Source organism: Chroicocephalus ridibundus, chromosome 7 (genome assembly GCF_963924245.1).
Source record: "Chroicocephalus ridibundus chromosome 7, bChrRid1.1, whole genome shotgun sequence".
Classification (NCBI taxonomy): Eukaryota; Metazoa; Chordata; class Aves; order Charadriiformes; family Laridae; genus Chroicocephalus; species Chroicocephalus ridibundus.
Genome location: NC_086290.1, coordinates 18,644,610 through 18,663,511, shown reverse-complemented (window position 1 = coordinate 18,663,511; position 18,902 = coordinate 18,644,610). Strand labels below are relative to the sequence as shown.

The 18,902-nt window shown below is 41.5% G+C and overlaps 1 protein-coding gene across 2 annotated transcripts in view; it reads left to right on the top strand.

Moving 5' to 3' along the window:
- The window catches only part of LY75 (lymphocyte antigen 75), a 52,134-nt gene extending 33,265 nt beyond the window's left edge, over window positions 1-18,869 (top strand). The window contains exons 25-36 of one of the 2 annotated variants that reach the window (XR_010071996.1): window positions 1,016-1,242; window positions 2,980-3,148; window positions 4,371-4,532; window positions 5,466-5,588; window positions 6,038-6,232; window positions 6,604-6,824; window positions 7,937-8,111; window positions 8,611-8,778; window positions 10,059-10,181; window positions 10,611-10,778; window positions 11,698-15,188; window positions 16,939-18,869. Coding sequence is in view for 1 of the 2 variants with exons in the window: in XM_063341504.1 (XP_063197574.1) it covers window positions 1,016-1,242; window positions 2,980-3,148; window positions 4,371-4,532; window positions 5,466-5,588; window positions 6,038-6,232; window positions 6,604-6,824; window positions 7,937-8,111; window positions 8,611-8,778; window positions 10,059-10,181; window positions 10,611-10,778; window positions 11,698-11,882 (1,916 nt within the window). In the remaining variant the exon portion in view is untranslated. Of the gene's footprint in view, window positions 1-1,015; window positions 1,243-2,979; window positions 3,149-4,370; window positions 4,533-5,465; window positions 5,589-6,037; window positions 6,233-6,603; window positions 6,825-7,936; window positions 8,112-8,610; window positions 8,779-10,058; window positions 10,182-10,610; window positions 10,779-11,697; window positions 15,203-16,938 lie in introns of those variants that run through there. The other variant, XM_063341504.1, reaches the window with a different exon arrangement.
- The last annotated feature ends 33 nt before the right edge of the window (window positions 18,870-18,902 follow it).

Sequence of the window (18,902 nt, the reverse complement as noted above, 5' to 3'; positions counted from 1 at the left end):
CTTGTCACTTTTCTGATCTATTGAGAGCTGTAAATTGCGTATAAATATCAAATTAATACTATGTTTCTGTCTTCTCGTGTTTTGGAAAATGGCCCTGTCAGCCTGTTAATCATCCATTTATATCCTCTTATTTATAGAGTGCTTTTTAATTCCCCCCGCCCCGTGAGCCTTTTTCTGCTTGAGATATTCTAAATGTCAGGGGTTTACTCCCTTTTGAAAAGCCAATTTATTTTTGGTTTTGGATAAAATTTTTGGGCTTCCCAGGTTTGCATGCTTTAATTTACCACCCGTGGGAATGTTCGCCTCTTTTATTAACTGCAGTTGCTATGCATCGCTGAGCTGTATGCCTTCAGTATGATGCTGATAACTGATAACATTCGGTGCTTAGAGCACAAATCGTGAATTATACCCCTCCCTGTGTAAGGTGGATTTTCTGCAATTAGTTAAGCGCACGTGGAGGCAAAATCAATTCCCACTATACCCATGGATGGCAGTAAGGAATTCTGGGACTGTGCTGGACACTGCAAGATCTGCATAGACCATTTTTGTGGCTCATTAGATTCGCGTAAGCGTAAATCCACAGTCTCCACAGAGATAAATGAGTCAAGTTTGGCTGTTGCTATATAGCAGCAGAGCAGTCGCTCTCTCCCATTCTTGTATTTAATTAGAGTTCTAGAATATGTTTTTAATTGAATAAATAGGATTCTTAACATTTACCAGTTAGTTAAAAATAGTAAATATAAAAAGATGTGAACCTAAGTTGAGAGATATATATATATATATATAAAATAGATTTGGTGAAAATAATCCTTCTTATTTTTTTCTTTTATATATTTTCTATATAAAGTGTCAAAGATACTTGCTTCTAACTATAATCACTAGCATAATCTACTGTCTAAGAGTTATTTTGGGGGGAATTCAAGCAGGTTTTTGTGTTTGTTACAGAGAAATTGGGAGTTTAAAATATATTCCAGTGTCTAACCACCTAATAACTGGATTTCTTTCTTATGTATAGGAACTGCTGATAACCAGGCAGAGCAAGTCTTTAATGAAACATTGACCTATCAAGATGTTCAATACATGGTCATTCTGAAGAATTTGTCCTGGAATGATGCCATGGCTGCATGCATAAGTAACAAGATGCAGCTGGTGAGCATCACAGATCAGTTCCAGCAGGCTTTTCTTGCTGTTCAGGCTGCCCTTCGTAATCACCCACTGTGGATTGGACTCTTCAGCAGAGACGTAAGTTTTATTTTCCCCTCACCCTGTGGCTTAAGGTAATTTTTAGAGCTGTGTGAAACGGAAACTGGGATAAAAAAAATTGCAATGAAAATATAACTTCTGGAGTGACTGTTTTCACTTAGGGATAACCATCTGGAAGGTCTCAAGATTAATATTCTAAATCTTCAGTTTTCCAAGTTATGTAGTTGTTGAACTCCACTGGACAGATTGATGATGAGTAGACAATTCTTTTAAAAGATTATAGAATCAAGGGGGATATATTGTAGGGTACCAGCATCACAGATCACTGAATCATCTTTGTGTCTCTTGCTAATGAACATCGTTGCCACTGTTTACAGTACCACTCTAGAAAGACAGCCCAAAATCTGTTTTAAAAGGAAGAAACTAGAAGTGGCAAGTAAAATCTAAAATGAATCATTGAGCACTTCTGGAGATAACATTTCTAAAGCTTAACTTAGACTCTGTTGTTACTTCATGTTATTTGTGCCTTCATTTTGAGTTAGAGGGAGATGTCTCTGAGATAGATCAGTGGATTATTATTTTTTTTTTCCTGTTTGTTTTGTCTTCAGAAAAGTCAATACAGGAGGTACTACTTAGCCTTTATTAGCCAGAGGACCTCTTGAAGATCCTCATTGTGGATCGAGAGCTTTCTCAGCTGTTAATGAAATGGCTTGGGTTTGCTTGCAGGGTTTATCTTTTTTGTCAAGCATGTGAGTCTTGAGATAATTGGAAGAAAAAAGGTAAAATTTATTTGAGAAGTGCCTTAGCTACAAAGGCTGATGGTGCGCGCTCAGCCTCTGTGGTGTTGTGATCTTCCTAAGTCAGGAATGGGCACCGAGTATTCTAGGCAAAGTAGCAGGGGGGAAATAGAAATTTGGGTGTATACTTTATCGATAATACATTTTAAAGGAAACAAGCATTTAATCTTAGTGAACACAGGGAAACCAGAACAACCTATTTTCACTCCTCTTTTGAATCTTTATCTGTAAGTGAAAATCAAATGATTCATTTTGCTGCGTGCAACTCAGGCATGCACTAGCTTTTCACTATTGCAACACTTTGTTATTTGGGCAGAATTAAAAAGTCACATGAAAGGAAATTATAATGATACTGGTCAACAGAACTTGTTATTCCAGTGTTGGAATTATAGACGCAAGAGAAAGATACAAGATAAATTAAATTAAAAAGCGTCAGGGGGATTTCCTGAAGAAAACGTTTAAATATTAGATTCTTAAAGGATGGTGTGCTTGTTGTATGTAGGGTTTTTCTTACTAGCCCTGCATCCTCCAGGGCAGGAACACGTCTGATTTATTAAATCAGTTAAGTATTTAATAGATTATTTTCAACTCAGCGTGGAGTAACTGAGACTGGGCCTTATTTTCAGATATTATCAGTTTTCCAGGACCAGATAATTATATCCACCATTGATTTGCAGATGAAAACGAGGTAATACAGACACCTCATTGCCAGGCCTTCCTCCATAAGCACAGTAGTTAAGTAGCAACATTGGATAATTTGCCATCCGCTTCAGCTAAATCATATTTTTTGCAACTGCAAAACTTAACGAAGCTTGTTTTGTTGTGAGCGGCAGATCAGAACGCGAGGGCAGTGAAACACTTGTGGTTCTCACCAGAGACACTCTAAATGTGTAGGCAATGTAAATATATTACCGTGTCGTTTTCTGTACCTAATATTTTTTACTATGTAAGCTCATCCCTCTTACTTACACAATGTTAGGGTGGAAAACATTATGGCTGGCTGGATGGGAAACATGTTAGTTTTAGTCGCTGGTCTGATGATGATGAAGAAACAAGCGAAGAGTGTGTGTTTTTGGATACTGATGGCTTCTGGAAAACTTCTGACTGTTCCTCTGAAAATCGAGGTGCTATTTGCTACGCGTCAGAAAGTATGTATCCTAGCATAATACATACAAAAGCTGAACGTTGTTTTATTATGAAGCATATTTGCTAATTGCAGATTGTAACTTCAAAATTACAACTTTTTTTAACTTACGTTTCCTCGGACAAGCAGGTTTGCATGCCAGGAAAAAAAGAAGCAAACTTCAAATAGGGGGAGCATGCACCTGTTTGGTTTTAATCCACGTGTTCCTTAGAAATTAATTTGGCATGGGTGCTTTGGGCCAGGCTGTACCCTTTATATCGTCAGCTGATTCTACCTTTGCGCTGTTTCTGTAAGATTGTTGCATACTAATCTCTCCCGCTTGCATGCGGAAGAGGATTCAGCTACCTCTCTACATCTTAACATCGGGACCTCCTGAAATCCCTTCAGACATGGAAGTCTGTACGGGGAGGAGGTACATGACTACCTGGAGAAGAAAGAGAGCAGGTAGTCACTGCTCTTTCTACACTGAAAGGTGTAAATTAGAGTCACCTGCAGTTCACAAAACCCTTCTAAATATATACCAATTACAGCAAGTCAGGTAGGAATACAGCAGGACATCTTTTTTTGAGGGGGATACATACATGGCACAGCCCCCTTCTGAAAAATAAACAAGATCTTTCTGAGAGATCATCACAGATTTCTTCCCTGTGAGACCATTATAATTTGTTTGGTTTTGGTTTTTGTTTTTTTTTTTCCCGTAAGAGGACGCAGTTAAGCTATTGTTGTACATACTGAGTCACAGTGAAGCGTGCACTTGGCATTACGACATCCTTAACTATTTTGTGCTTGCACTGTGAGCAACTGCAGGAAGAGTCCTTCTCGCTTCCCAAGTATTACATAAAGCCACGGAACTGAGAAGTGTTGCCAGCTACGAAGTATTAATTTTTTAATGGTGATCTGACTTCCTACAATAGGCAATAAGACCAATTTATTTATTGGTCCACACTTAGCACTTTTATGCAAGGATTTTATTCTTAAACCTGTATAATGCACTAATTACGAAAAGTTGTAAGCATCTGTATTCTTTGATAATGCTTACTGCTGGTTTTGTACTTAAAAAAATCACCGTTATGAGGAAACTGAAAGCAGCAATGTGTTATGCATTTAGAGGATGACGCTTAATTTGTCTTGCATGTTTCTGAATGGTACCTGAAAGAGTTCTGTGGTGTGTAAGGTTAAACATTGTTATTAAATCGTGTCCTGGATGTCATCTTTCCCTTCTTCAGAGAAGACTGAAAAAGAACAAGTTACACAAGTGAAGTGCCCACATAAGATTAAAAATACGCCCTGGATATCATTTAGAAACAATTGTTACACTTTTATGATAACAAAAAATAGATGGAGAGAACTGAAGTCTCAAGAAGCTCATCATTTATGCAAGAAAATGAGTAAGTACTTTGTCATATTACAGGTATTTATGGACTTATATCAGCTTGAGGGAGATGAGTTTTAGATCTGAGTCACTGTCTTACAATGACAGCAAAGTGAGTGTTGAGAAAGGTTGTAGCATTTGGAAATGTGCGTTAGCGTAGCGCTGCCTAATGCCGTTTGCCCTTGCACTGCTCTCATAAAAATTGCCAGAGCCATCGGTAGGAGAAATTGAGAGAGAGATGGCTAGGAGTTCTCAGATCTCTGAAAAATTGGAAAGCTGTGTTTGTGGTTTTTTTCCCCTTTTAATTTTAAATAGGTTGGGTAGCTGTTATCCCCTTGGCAACATTCTGGCTTTACAGTCACATTTAGTTCCTGGGGGTTCCCCCCCTGCCTCTCTTGCTTAGGTGAACACAATGAACAGTCTGAGAATAGTCAAATTCAGAAAAGCACGTGGGCTTTTCCTCTCCCTCCTGAACAAAGCGTAAGCTTAGGAACAGCTTCCCTCATATTAAACCATTGCTCATGCCACTTCAGACGTGCATCTTCCCAGAAGCTGTTTTTACTTTTCATGAACTGATTTCAAGTCAGTCTTTTTCGTAATACCGTTTCTCCACTAGGCAGTTCAAGAAAATCAGGGAAGGTTGCTGATATTTTTGTGTTCTATGCAGAGACTTTTTACTACATAGAACTTGAAGTGATAGTAGAACCCAAAAATATTTCTGGAGCTAATGTCTTTCATTTATCCACAAGACCGGGGAGGCACTGTTGGTAATACCTTTGAAAATTGTTTTTGCACTATTCGTTTAGTTATTATGTTATAAAGGTCTAGCCTTTACACATTCTTGACCTATCTGTAATAATCATTAACAACAATAGCAAAAAAATATTTAATTTATTTTATAACTGAAAGGTGAATTTGTAAGCAAGTAATTTTAAAAAATTTCCAACAGACCCAGAAGCATTTGTTCTGAGCGTTCGAGACGAAGAAGAGAATAACTTTGTTACTGAGCAGCTTCGTTCATTCAGCGGTCTGGCTATGTGGGTCTGGCTGGGTGTGATTTATGATGACAATGGTAAGATTTAAGTGTGTGTTGTTTTTCTTTTTCTTAACTGAATACTGAATTGGAGGCAAAGTTTGCAGCATTTTAAGTGTACGTTTCTTGCACGTTTCAGTATACAACTAAAGCCTAACCGAATGCAAACCTATAATAATGGTTTACATTTGTATTTATCTTCTAGCAGAAAATAACTGGACGTGCTTTCTGTTTGAGTGATAATTAGATCCACTATGTTCTGTTTAGTCTAGGTTTGATTTTGGGGGAAAGTGGGACTTAAAAGGGCCTGGATGGGTAATGCTAACATATATAGCATTGTATATGTACCTGATTTAGAGTAACTTAAGAGTGTTGCTGCATTTTTTTCCCAAAGTGAATATCTGTTAATGTGATTAATATATTCAAAGTGAAGTGGTATTTGTACACATAATGCCAATGTTTTCATAAATACGTAATGTTTTCCACAGATAAAGTTCTCAAGTGGTATGATGAAACTCATCTGACTTACAATAACTGGAGGCTGGGAAGGCCTGACATAAAGAAGAACAGCTTTTTTGCTGGTGTAAATCTTGATGGTTTTTGGGATATTTATAATTATTCTCAAAGTTGGCATGCTCATCACTACAATGTGTACAGTATTCTCGCCTGCAAAATCGAAAGGGGTGAGTAGTGGAGAAGACTTTGTGTAGTGCTGGATGAGGGTTGTAATTTAAGTCCTGGTTCTGCAGTACCTGCTATCTAAGGCTTTGGTTTTGCTCCCTGTGAAACGCATGGCACGGCAGGGGTGGGCTTCTGGGGTTATACGGTCAGTCTGTGCATCGCTGCTGTAATGCTCTCATCAGAGGAATAGCTTTGCTGTTCTCCCCCATCAACTGCTCTCAGTGTTCAAAGTAGCAAAAGATAACTTGCTTGCTTGTACCAAACACTTGAATGCTTGACTTGCATTGACGTAGGTGGATTTTAATGCTTTCCGTATGTTCCTAGTAACATGAATGAATTGCACAGAACTTCTCGTCTTATTCTTTGAAATTAGGACCCCAACAGCACAAGCCTCCATTGCCTGAGTCTATTCCACACGGAAACAGGACATACAGGATCCTTCAGAAAAAGTTAACATGGTATGAGGCATTGAGAGAATGCAAACACAATAGGAGTGATTTAGCAAGCGTACACAGCGAATCACAACAGTTATTTCTAGAAGACATTGTCAAGCAGGATGGCTATCCTCTGTGGCTTGGGCTGTCCATTCATGATGTAAGTATATGCTGTTGGTAACCTCAGTAACAGAGCTTGTAAATAGTTTTCTGCACAGGATAGGAAATATTTTCTGATGCTTTTTTCCAGTTTCTCATAATTTCTGTTCCATGTACTAAATTACCTACTTTTTCAACCCCATGTAACGTGTTAAAGAATATTACATTTTAGTGTATGTAGCCACACTGAGATATTTTTCCGAATCCTTGAAATTTTAAATAACGTAAAGGTCTCACATCGTGCCTTGTGGCACAAGGAAGTGCAGTTTGCAACAGTACCTTTGGGGCCTCCAGACTTATGGCCCTCTGTAGGATCGGATTCCATCAGCAAATAGAGTCAGACAAGGCTGTATGGAGCCTGTTGAGTCCGGCTCAGGACTGGCTCTCCAAGGCAGTTCAGGAACTGGCTCTCTAGCAAGTTACGTGTCCCTTCTCCCAGGAGGCAAAGCCGGAGGCAGCTGCAGATCTTCCTCCTCCTCTGTCTGCTTAACCTTGGAGCCAAAAGCTTGTGGCCCCAGCCCTGCTCCCCAGACCTGGCCATGGCAGTTAAATGGGAAAAATATCCCTCTGTGTGATTTCTACGCATACCTTTGCTACCTCTGCCCCTCCTTTGGTCTGAATGGGTCCCTCTGCTTCTCACAACTTGACCTTTCATTGTCTCGAGTTTCCAGCAGTGACTCTGAAGTAGGAGCTAGCACAGCAAACCGTTCCCGAGCTGGCCAGCTTTACTCAGCGAGGCCGTCTCGACAGTTTAGCAGTTTGCAACGTATCTAATAACGTTCCTAGCAAGGAAGACAGACTGCTTAAATGAAACAGCAGGATGAAGTTGAGAGACATGTTCCCTGTAGAATAAAACAAGGCACATCGCAGGTTTACAGACACGCTGCACCACTTTCTCAGTTCCCACAAATAAGCAGGATTTCTATGTTAAGAATTGATTGGACGTGATTGGAAAATGCACACTATGTTGTACATTTATTTAGTATGGATTTAGAAAATGAGGCCACCTGCATTTTAATTTATCACTCTACAAGAGATAAATGTTGCTACATGACTTACTAATGACTGACAAGATTTAAACCACAACTGTATGTGTGGTTTTTCTTTAATTAGGGAAGTAAAGCTAATTTTGAATGGTCAGATGGAAGCGACTTTGACTATTATCCTTGGGAATTAGAGAACTCAAATACTACTGAGAACTGTGTTCTGTTGGATACTAAAGGATCTTGGAACCGTACAAAATGTACAAGTGTTGCTGAAGGTGCCATTTGCTATAGCACTCCAAACAGTAAGTGTTATTTTTAATATTTTGCATATTTTGTCTCTACATGTTGCATTTAGAACTAGAAATGAAGGCTGAAATACAACACATGATTCCCTCTTTAAGAAGAGTTGTCTATCAGGAACAATAAACCGCTTTTTAATACTTAAGGGAGATTAATTCTCTCCATTCCGGTAGTGAAAATCTGAACCAATCCTGGTCACTTTTTGCTCACCTGTGATACCAATATCAAACTATATGCATCCTTTCTGAACAGTAATCCTTATCAAACACATGCACCAAACTTCAAAACCCCCTAAAAGGCAAGAAAAAATGGCTCCCGAGCCTTTGGGACTTGTCTTATGCTCGCCTGCAAATAAATTCATCTGACACATGAAGAAGGAATTGAATCACGGTTGTTGGGAGAAGTAGTCAGTAAGTTAATACTTACTGTCCTGTTACTACAAAGAGACTGTGCGCAAACTGCTGCGGCAGAAATAACATCAATTTTTTTTTTTCTTTGCAGAGAGACAATTACAGCCAAAGCAAGTGAGCAGAGCTCCAGGGTGCCCACAAACTGGCGGTACCCTACAATGGATACAGTATAAGGATCACTGTTATGCATTTGACATGGCGTTCTACAATTTCTCAGTATATAACGTGGAAGATGCTAAGAAAGTCTGCCAGAAACTGAGTATGTTTAGACTCGTTATCACATTGCAACTTGTAATCAATTCATTATTTGAAAAGAAGAAAGAAAAAAAACCAACAAACCCCAACCAAAAAACCTATACTGGTTATACTTCAGTTTTCATGCTTCTTTAGTTTAGGAAAAGTAATAGCGAGCTTCATTTTTGAACATCTGATTAAGGTTCTTGATAAAACTCTACAATGTGCTGATTGTTTGGCACATGGATATCTGCCTGTAAAATGCAGAGAGCCATTGATAGAGGATTCAGGAACGTAAGGCTTACAGTTTGGAGGAAACCATTTTATTTGCATACAATTAACTTTATTGTATTTTGAAGTTAGTGGTATTAGCAGTGCTTTCTTATTATATGCTTGCATTATCTGCTTGCTAATAGTGAGCTTGCTAACCTATCAAATGGTTCAAAGTACATACTTCATAGATACTATTATTAAAGCATATAACATCACTAAAAATTTTATGTCAAATTAAAGGATTTTCTCTCTTCTTTGGTAAGCTATGTGGGGTATTGTGGAAGATGATGTTAAGCAGTCTCACAGGATTTTTAATCACCTTCTTAGCGTAGAAGCTAGTGACTGTCATAACTTTTATTGAATTATGTTATGACGTGAAGTTGAACTCGCTCTGTAGGATGAAAAAGAAGAATGCAAGGAGTCCCAGTCCTGGATGCAGTTTTCTATTGAGTCCTACTGGCCTGGTAGTTGAAAGAGAAAGTGATCTTTCTCTAAATTTAAGCTTCTGGCATATATTTGTATGTACTTTTAAAGAATGGGTACACTCTGAGCCTGTCTCCAGTATACACTTTCCTCCCTCTTATTCCTTATAATACTCTGTATAAAGACCCAAGGCACAATGAGGGACTGATTTAGAAATTGACTTGACTCAGCAGAATGCTGAGCTTTTGTTCAACTATATTTTTGAAAAGGGCTTATTACTTGGGCAAGTCTAGTAATTCTGAATGTGCCATATCTTTTGATACCTTCCATGTATGAAGTCCACAGCTGCAGTAAGTTTATTCCCACTTTATTTTGTATGACCTGCTTGAGTAACCAGTCATGTGAAGCAGTCTTGTATAACGTGCTGTATTTTAGGAAATAGGGGGGGGGTTATGTCTCTATTCTGCAGATTACCTCAAGCTAATTTCACAAGCCCAGATCAGCAAATCTTTTCTCATAATAATTGTTCCCACAGAAAACTCAATGTACAAGCGCAATGAAAAAAATCTCTGAAGTTATAATTCCTGACCAGTTTCCTCTTCCCCGTAGATCCCTCATCAACCCTGCTGACTATAGGGGATGCTGAAGAAAATGCATTTGTGAGCACACACATAAAGGAAAACGATCTCATCACCAAGAACGTGTGGCTTGGCCTCGCTCAGAGCTCCAAGGGTAATAAATAGCAACTGTGTACGAGCATGAGTGTTTCATGTGGTAAATAAACCCACATAAATCCTCAAATAAGAATACAGTTTTGTAGTGTTGATAACCTACAGTCACTGCTGCCTGAGGTTGGAATCCCTCATTTAGCATTATGAAGCCTTTTGGACTTCATTGTAGATTAAGTCTTTTCTGTTGCACGCCGAAGATAATCAGGAGGCACTGAAATTTGTTTTCCCCAGTGCTGTCATTGGTGCCTAATAGTTAAGCTGCAAATGCATCAAAGCCATGTGTTCCTATTTACTGCTCTTAATATACAGGATAGTCAGTCAGCCCTGTTCCTTTTCACAATGTAAAGAAGTGAATAGATTGTGAATGAGATTGTGTAGCATTACAGCGTGTTTTGGTGATATAAACTAAGCAAATTTTTTTTCCTAACAGATCAGTCCCTGAACTGGCTTGACGGCTCATCAGTTAATTACGCCAACTGGGAAAACAGAACTGCAGAAGTCAATGAAAAATGCAGCGTTATCCTGTCCACAACTGGCACGTGGTCCAAAGTTGACTGCAGTCAGAGTCAAAGCAGGGTGGTTTGTAAAGCTCCTTTAGGTATGGAAGCATTGATTTTAGCAGAGACTGAATTTTGCAGTGACTATATTCAGGATTTTCTTTTTTTGGTGAGGAGGGTCTGTGTTGAAATAGTGAAAGTGCAATTCACTATCAAGTATCTCTGCTTAAGCAAGAGCCTTCTTTTGCTGTTTTGCTGTGAAATTGCATTCAGGGACAAATTCTCTAGGAATTTACTCCTCCTGCCCTCACTATCTGCTTAAAGGGTAAGGGAGAGAACAGAAATTTCCACTTAAAAGAGAGCATAGAGTAGTTGCTGTCGCTTCTTACCAGAGGGTATCTCTCATGGGTGAATCTGCGTAGGTGGGAACAGAAAGACTTTGGAAACGGGCGCCCACAGCTCCAGGAAAAACTCAGGCCTCGTGTTGCTTCCTCATGCTCTGCCGTGGCCAGGAGAGAAAGCGCTTACCTGGGTTCCTGAGCAGCAGTGGAATCTGCCTGATCTTGTGTACATCTTCACGGAAGCGGAAAGGCAGGAATAGATTTAACATCACGCAGCTAAGGAAGACCTCAACAAGATATTTTCAGTCCAAGGGAAGCATAATTCCCTTCCACTCCAAGAGAGTCCAGGAACTCGTTAGATTTCTGAAGAATACAAACCTTGAAATGAGTGCAGCATTTGCTAGTAGTGGGGTTTTTTTCAATCTCCAGAGGTCCCTTGCAACCTAAATATGATTAGGAAATTAACAACAGAACGATCAAAACAAGCTGGTAGATGCTGACTCATATGGGAACCTAACTTCCCACTTGATGAAGGCTATTACTATGACGAAGCAGTTTGCCTTAATTTCAACTAAGCGTGTGCGGTGTTCGTGTAGGGCTACCTAAGCATCAAAGCCCTGACAAAATATTCTTATCAAAACTCTGAAAGAATAACTATTTGTGTTTTGTTCTGTTACAGGTTCTAATCATACTGGGGTGGCTGTAGCATTTGCCCTGCTAATTATCTTAGTCTTCATCATCGGATTAGTGTGGTATCTCTATAAAAAGAAGCGCCTTCACTGGAGTGCCTTCTCTTCTGTACGCTATCAAAGAGGGATGAATGACGATGAAACTGAGGATGTGTTCACAAAAGACAGCTATTGAGAAACTTCTCGGCAATTGAGCATGAACTTCACCGTGTGAAGCCATAAGGAATGAACTACTTGATGTTTTATTACTTCTTGGAAAAGTAATAAGAAGGTTATTAATGTGGGCTAAATTTTGTTCTTTTATACAAGTGCAATTTTTCTTCAAGTCCTTGGTAATTATTTACACTTGGCCTCAGCCATTTACGGTGCAAGGTTTCTAGAGTTCTGTGATATTTTTTTAATTTACAGTATTTTCTTTTTACTGGAAAGAGTTTTTAATGGAGTAATTAATGCCAACAGTACTTCATGCAACGTCACCTTAATGAATGCACTTAAAATTGCTGCATGAATTCCGTAACTTTGTGCAATTATCAATCAATAACTTTACGCCAAATGATGTACCGTTCTGATACACTGTAAGGGTCGTGCTGCTAGCATTGGGTTACCCCGTAGAAGCTAACACAAAGGCGATAAATAGGAGACAAACTGTCTTCGTGTAACAACTTGTGTAATAAGCAGTTATAAATTTTGACATAGCAGGGGAGAAGGGAGTTATCAGACAGCTAAGCTTTCATTCCCATCCAACTAGAATTTAAATTTTCTTCCTATAGCGGAGGAAGATCGTATTGATACTCACCTCCCTCCCCTCAAAGACACACAAAAAAAATCACGTTATAGCGGGGAGAGAAGAATCTTCCTTAGAACGTAGAATGTACATTTTGAACAGAGCGTTAATGGGGAATACCCCGAACTAAGCCCACACCATCTAGGAGTAAATTTAATAAACATAGAATATTTGAAGCCTGAGACAAGCTGTAGATAACTACTCTTACCGCCTGAAGGTGGTAGCAGGGCTAACAAAAATACCCATTAAGGGCTAACGACAAAAATAACCAGAACTCAAGACACAGTGAAAGCCTCAGCCCTATAAAAACTTCAAGCTACTCTGAAATTAGACCTGAGTGATTTTCTTGTAGATCAAAACGCAGAAAAGAGCTGCTCCGTTTCATGATCTGTTGCACTGTGACACCCAGGGACAGGAGTGTTGCAGTGACAGCGTTCCTTCTTCTGTAACGAGATCCTCCTGACTCTTACTTCCCCTAATACTCTTATTTATACTAGGGTTAAGTGCCTAACTCCGTAGGTGAAATACGTCATCTGTCCAAGAATCAAGAGAAAGAGATATCTAAGGAAAGAGTGAGAAAAGAATGTATGGTAAATAAACTTGTGTACATAAATGCTAAAAATACTTGAGTATTTTACATAAAACTTAAACTTGATTTTTGTATGTGATGTGTCACTGTGGCCTTTTCTATGCACTCCAGAGAAAGCTATAAAGAGAAAAAGGGAAGACAGAATTGTATCATATCAATTACTCTCTAACGATTTGGTCAACTAGTGTTTTGAAAAAGTCTTTAGACTTTTTTAATGCGCAGTGCAAGGAAGAGGCACGCTTACGTTTATGAAGGAGGGTACGTAAAAGACCAGATCCCATCCCCGCGTCGCGGTGGCACGACGTGAGCAATAGGAAGAGGCTTGGTCTGACGCGCTGAGAAAAGTACTACTGATCTCTCCGAGGCAGCGCTGCCAGGTCGTCATGTTCAACCGCCTTTTTCCTCCCCCCCTCCCCCAACCCCCTGCAGTTTACTTAACGTTGACGACGGCACTTTTCTTTGTTCCTGTTTGCACTATTTTGATAAGCAGGTGTTTTATCATTTGTATTGAGAAATAGAGAACTTCTTGTAGATACTGCTTTAAAGCAGCAGCCTGAAGGGGCACCGTAAAGGAACCGCTGTGGTAGTTCGCTGATCAAAGAAGTAAGCACTTTTGTTGTTTGTTTGGTACTTCGGGCACAATTGTGAACGTTTTCTTTCTTTCTTGAGGTAGCTTGTAGGAAAAAAAGAAAAAAAAAAGTAGTTCTGATGTTAGTTACGGTGTGATGAAAATCATCCTCACCCACCTTAAACTTCCCCTGGTATGAGAAGTCTTTGAAACGTACCAAAGCCGGGTTCCTGTCGTCTTCACGTCTTCAGGGTGAGCTTATATGCCAAAGTGCTTCGCCGAATGACTCCTAACATAATGGACTAAAAAAAAAAAAAAAAAAAAAGAAGAAAAGTAGTAGTGTTGTTTATTGTCCTTTTTCTAACAGCAGTAAGTGGGGAAAATTATTTACAAATTCTCGTGTTTTAAGATTTACTAGTTTTATAAGATGTTTATACTTTGAGCATTTTTAGGTGTGAGTCTGAAATGGGAAAAGGAAATGAGTAGTAAAATCCTAATTCTCCAACGCACATGAATATATACTTTTTATAAAAAAAGAAGTCGTATATTTTAATCTTATGAGCGATGTAAATAATTTTTTAAGGCCCCGTTTCGCATGTTTGTTTCATCATGCCCGAGTTGTCTAATCACTGGTAATTCTTCTTTGAGTAAGCACAACTGCCTGGGTGCAGGTGAGTAACCCACTTCCTTGGAAATACATAGGAAGATTATTTAGCAGTATTGCTGTTGAAAGAATAAAGTTAAATAAAACACTAAACTGCTTACACTGGTTTTATTTCCGTGGAAGCAGTTACCACAGCTGAGGTACAGCTCATTAATCACTGGGTAAAGAAAGCACCCAGCACAGGGGCTGCCGTCGCAATTAGCCCAGATAAGCAAGCCTTGCCATGATAAGAAAACTTTAGAGGTAATAAAAATCTTTGATGTGTTTAAACAAAGAATGCCAGTAACTTTCTTTTTGCAGTTGAAAACGTACTTTACCATGGCACATGTTGTACCTAGCCTTTATCAAGCTGCTGTGGGGTTTGCAGAGAAAGGGAACGTTATTCTCTGCCTTTCTTTCCCTCCATTCACGGTGTAGTTCATCCGCACCTTGTGGCCCATTATAGCTCCAAAGCAGTTTTTAAGGGCTCCCAGCATAACTCCTCATAAAATATGGGCAAAGTTAAATTACTTTCAGCCATGTAACATTTGCAATTAAAGCATGCGATGTGTTCTTTTTGAGCATCATCTGAACTCTGAATTCCAGACCTCCGCAGTCGGCGGCCGCTGGTCGAAGGGCAGTGTTATTTTTGTCTACAGTAACGGCTCGCTGGGAGAAACATCCTGTTGTGCAAGAACCATGAACGAGGTCATCTCTTTCAAAAACATTAATTAAAAGCTGAAGATGATTTGCAGGGAAACAGAAGTACAGAAACGAAGTGCTTTTCCCCGGTCACGGAGCGATGGAGTTGGGGAGTCATCCTAAAGCTCCTTCAGCTCAGAGCACGGATGGGCTGCTGGGCGCTGGTAGCTGCAGGCGAAAACTGTCCAACTTCAGGTAAATGCGCAAAGGTTTTTTGCGCTCTTACAACTCGATGGGTGCCTCTGCCTCATTGGCCTCCCTCCTGTCAGGACAGAGCTCCTCCCAGGGCGAGCGGAGCAGCCTGGGCTTTGGTTCCCCTGCCTCAATCCTGCCCAGTCTCTGAAGACTCTCTGGCAGGGAAAGGTTTGTCCACGTCTGCCACCAGACGAGCCCGCATTTTTATCTTAACACCGCTTCTGCATCAATAACTGACATAGAAGTGAACCACAAGTCCTATGCATGAGCACCATTTGGGCCTGAGGCATTACTTGTATTTCTTACCTTTTTTTTTTTTTCTCTCCTTTAAACCAAATGCACCGTCTGCTCATTGCTCTGGCCATATGTTACACATCTAAACATTTTTGAAAGGAGGAAGTACATTGCACGGCCCATCAGTGATATTGGGTTTTTTTTTGGTGTGGTTGCAAATAAACAAAAGACCCAAACATCACAATTTTTGTTGCTAAAAGTCAGAATCAGCATTCGTACCCTTTGCGTGGCCGCTGGTGCTGTGTGTACGGAGCACAGCGGGGGATGTAACACCCGGCTTCATAACAGTTAGTTGGATTCATTCTGTTGTCGAGAAGCACATCAAGTTCTTGCGGACCAAATTAAGCAGACTGCACAGTTTTAAAGCGGGAACTATGAACAATATTAAAGAAGTAAGATGAGGAAAACCAGGAGATTAACTACCAGAGAGAAAAACCCAGTTGTCACTCTGATGGACCTTCCCCATTTACTTCTGACAAGTTTTAAGATGAGAGTTGACAAAGCACTAGAAAAGGTAATTTTCTGTTGGTAGGAAATTAACTTGCAAATGGCACGTAGCATAAATGCCAGGATAAAATGCTGTTATCTTGGTTTTATTCCTTTACGTTATTTTCACATTGAAACCTCCTGTGCTCTCTGTTGTACTATCTGCTGGTAGCAACTAAGATTTTTTTAAGAGGTTTGAGGGGGTGGGGGAGGATACCAGATGAGGTTTTTATTGTGATTACACACGGTAATGCAACACAGACCGTAAGACCGTTAAGTCCTTCTGGATTTCCATCTGAATGCAGAAGGGACTATAATTATAAACAGAACAACAGTTGTCTGTGAGCTTTGCTCCTTTTCAGCATAAATAGAATAATTTACTCCAAGGTGGCTTTTAAGAAAGTGGAATTTCAGCGACACAAAATAATTCCTGCAGAATGTGCTCGCTTCGTTATGCTGGCCCCTTATGGGCGCCTTTTTTTTTTTTGTTGTTAGAACAAAGATCGTTCTCTGCAGGCTGTGTCTCAGGACACTCATGTGGGTAGTGAGCGTTCTGCTCCTTTCTATTCAACTTATCTTTTCAAATGTCATGTGTCACAGTTCCTCTTTAACAGATGATACAGAACAGATAATTATACAAAAACGTGGTGCTTAGATCTGTTAAAACTAGCAAGCCTTGTATGCATATTCAAATCAAACTTACAAAGTAGTTGGTTGAGATGATTTCACAAATATGCATGATTGAATGTCATCCCCATTAGCAACCGAACTGCTTTCTGTTTCGTTGAAGTGTCTTTATTTTCATAAACATGATCTAGGTATTTAAAGAGCATCTTGTGTCAAGTGAGAGTATGAATTATACGTGTCTGGGGATAATGCGAGGGCACATTCACCCAGGGCTTGGCTCCTGAGCTACTTTGAGGACAAGGGCTGGGTTCCTGACACTTCCATCTTGTGTCTTCTCCTGCAGCCACCGTTCCGCTTTGTGCCTGTTCTCTCGTACCAGCTTCACAGCGGCGATGAATAAGCCACCAAATGACAAAGGTGCCACCTCAGACACAAGAGCCAACTAGGTGAACTGCTCTGGAAAGGACATCAGAAAATACCACTTCCTAAAGACCAGCAGCCAGCCCAGCACCACCGCCAGCCCTGCCGCACCGGCACAGGGGGCTGGGAAAGGGCTGGAACAGCCGGGATGGACAGCTAGAGGGTTCCGTAGCAGCAGGACACCCCAGCCTGGGCAGGGGTGGGTCTGTTCCCTCCTCAGCAAGCAGTAAGTCTTCAGCAGCCAGGGAGAGAGCAGCTGTTTCCATCTGGGCCCAAGCACTTGCAACACAACACAGGGGATTTTGCTGTGGGCAAGAGCCAACACTCCAACCACTCCTCTTCCAGCCCCCCCAGGACTCCCTCCAGCCACCCCTCGCTCTGCAACCGGGGCTTCTCCTACCATGAAGACTCGTCCCCGTCATACCTCACACCAGTCTCACCTTGCAGGACCAGCTCTGCTTCCAAGCCCTGGAGCACATGCCTTCCCTCTGCATCGCTGCAGCTCAGGGAGGACCATCAGCCGAGACACAACCACCCCGGGGGAGCTGGGAGGAGAAGGCTCCTGGTTTAAATACTGCTGTGCCCATGGGCACACCCTGACGAGGCACAACCGGCGACAGCTGAGGCTCCTCTCACTTTCTCAGCTTGGGGCTGCAGCAGGAGAAAGAAGGCAGACAGGTGAGCTGCTCCTGTGGGCACACACGCTCCATTGCACTAACCGTGCCAGTGCTAACCCAGCACAGGACCAGCTGAGTTTATACGGACAGGCTGTCACTTTTTGATCCGGCGTTGCACGGGATTGACTGGTGCTTGGTTTTGCAGGAAGGACATGTGTTTGGGATGGTAATCCTGAGCCATCATAGCATTTCAGGGAAGGCCCGGGGCTCTGCGAACTGCAGGTGGCCACAGACGTGTCCCCGGGTGCAGCATTGGGAGGGGATGGAGCTGGGCTCCCTCCAGCCCGATGTGCCCTCCAGCTGGCCGGGCTGCCCCAGCCCCGGGGCAGCGGGTGGTGGCGCTGCCAAGAACCAGAACCACCCAAAACAATGCATTTGCTCTTGGTGGTGTCTAGAGCAAAACCTTGGTGCGGAGCCTGGGCATGGGGTGAGACGGAGCCTGGTTTGGGAAGTGCACAGAAAGGAACACAACAGCCAAGGAAAAAAAAGCAACTGCTGATGTAAGCAGAGGCAGTTCCAGCCTCAAATAAAGACCCGGCAAGACTGTGCAAGGTGATAAGGATGAAGAAACAAAGAATCTGTGAACAGCTGGAGACTAAATTGCACAGACCCATCTCCAGGGTCCCACGCCGCTCAGAGCATCCGACCAAGGGATGTATGAGAGCACATTGATGGCGATTACACATCACTGCTTGGCTTCCATACCTCTGCATGGGCTGAGGGCACTTTTGTCTGCTCGAGGACAGTCTGTCTGTGCTGCCGACAGCTCAGCTGCCCCCACTCCAGATTTACCACTTTGGTGACACACGCTCTTAGGTGAGCACCGTGCCTGGGTCAGGCTGCAGTCAGAGAAGAGCAGCTGGCAGCTCACTGGAGCTGCCCGTGATTTTCTGTTATTAGTGACTTTGGAGGTGCCGACGAGAAGGGATGGAGCTGATCCTGCAGCATGCGACTTTGGAGATGATTCATGCATCGCTCTGCTTTCACCACAGTAACCGCCTGGGAACCTGTCCCTTGGGCTCGCACGGGACATCTCCCACTGACCAAAGGTGCGACCCAGCCCCAGCGTGTGCAGCAGGAGCTGCAAACAAACCTTCCCCATCGTAGCTGCAAACTCTTCTCTATAATCTGCCACAAAGGCAAAACTTCGCTTCTGAGAGGCAGGGCCGTTGTCTCCTCCTGCCAATGATGCCAACTTTTCACTTACACG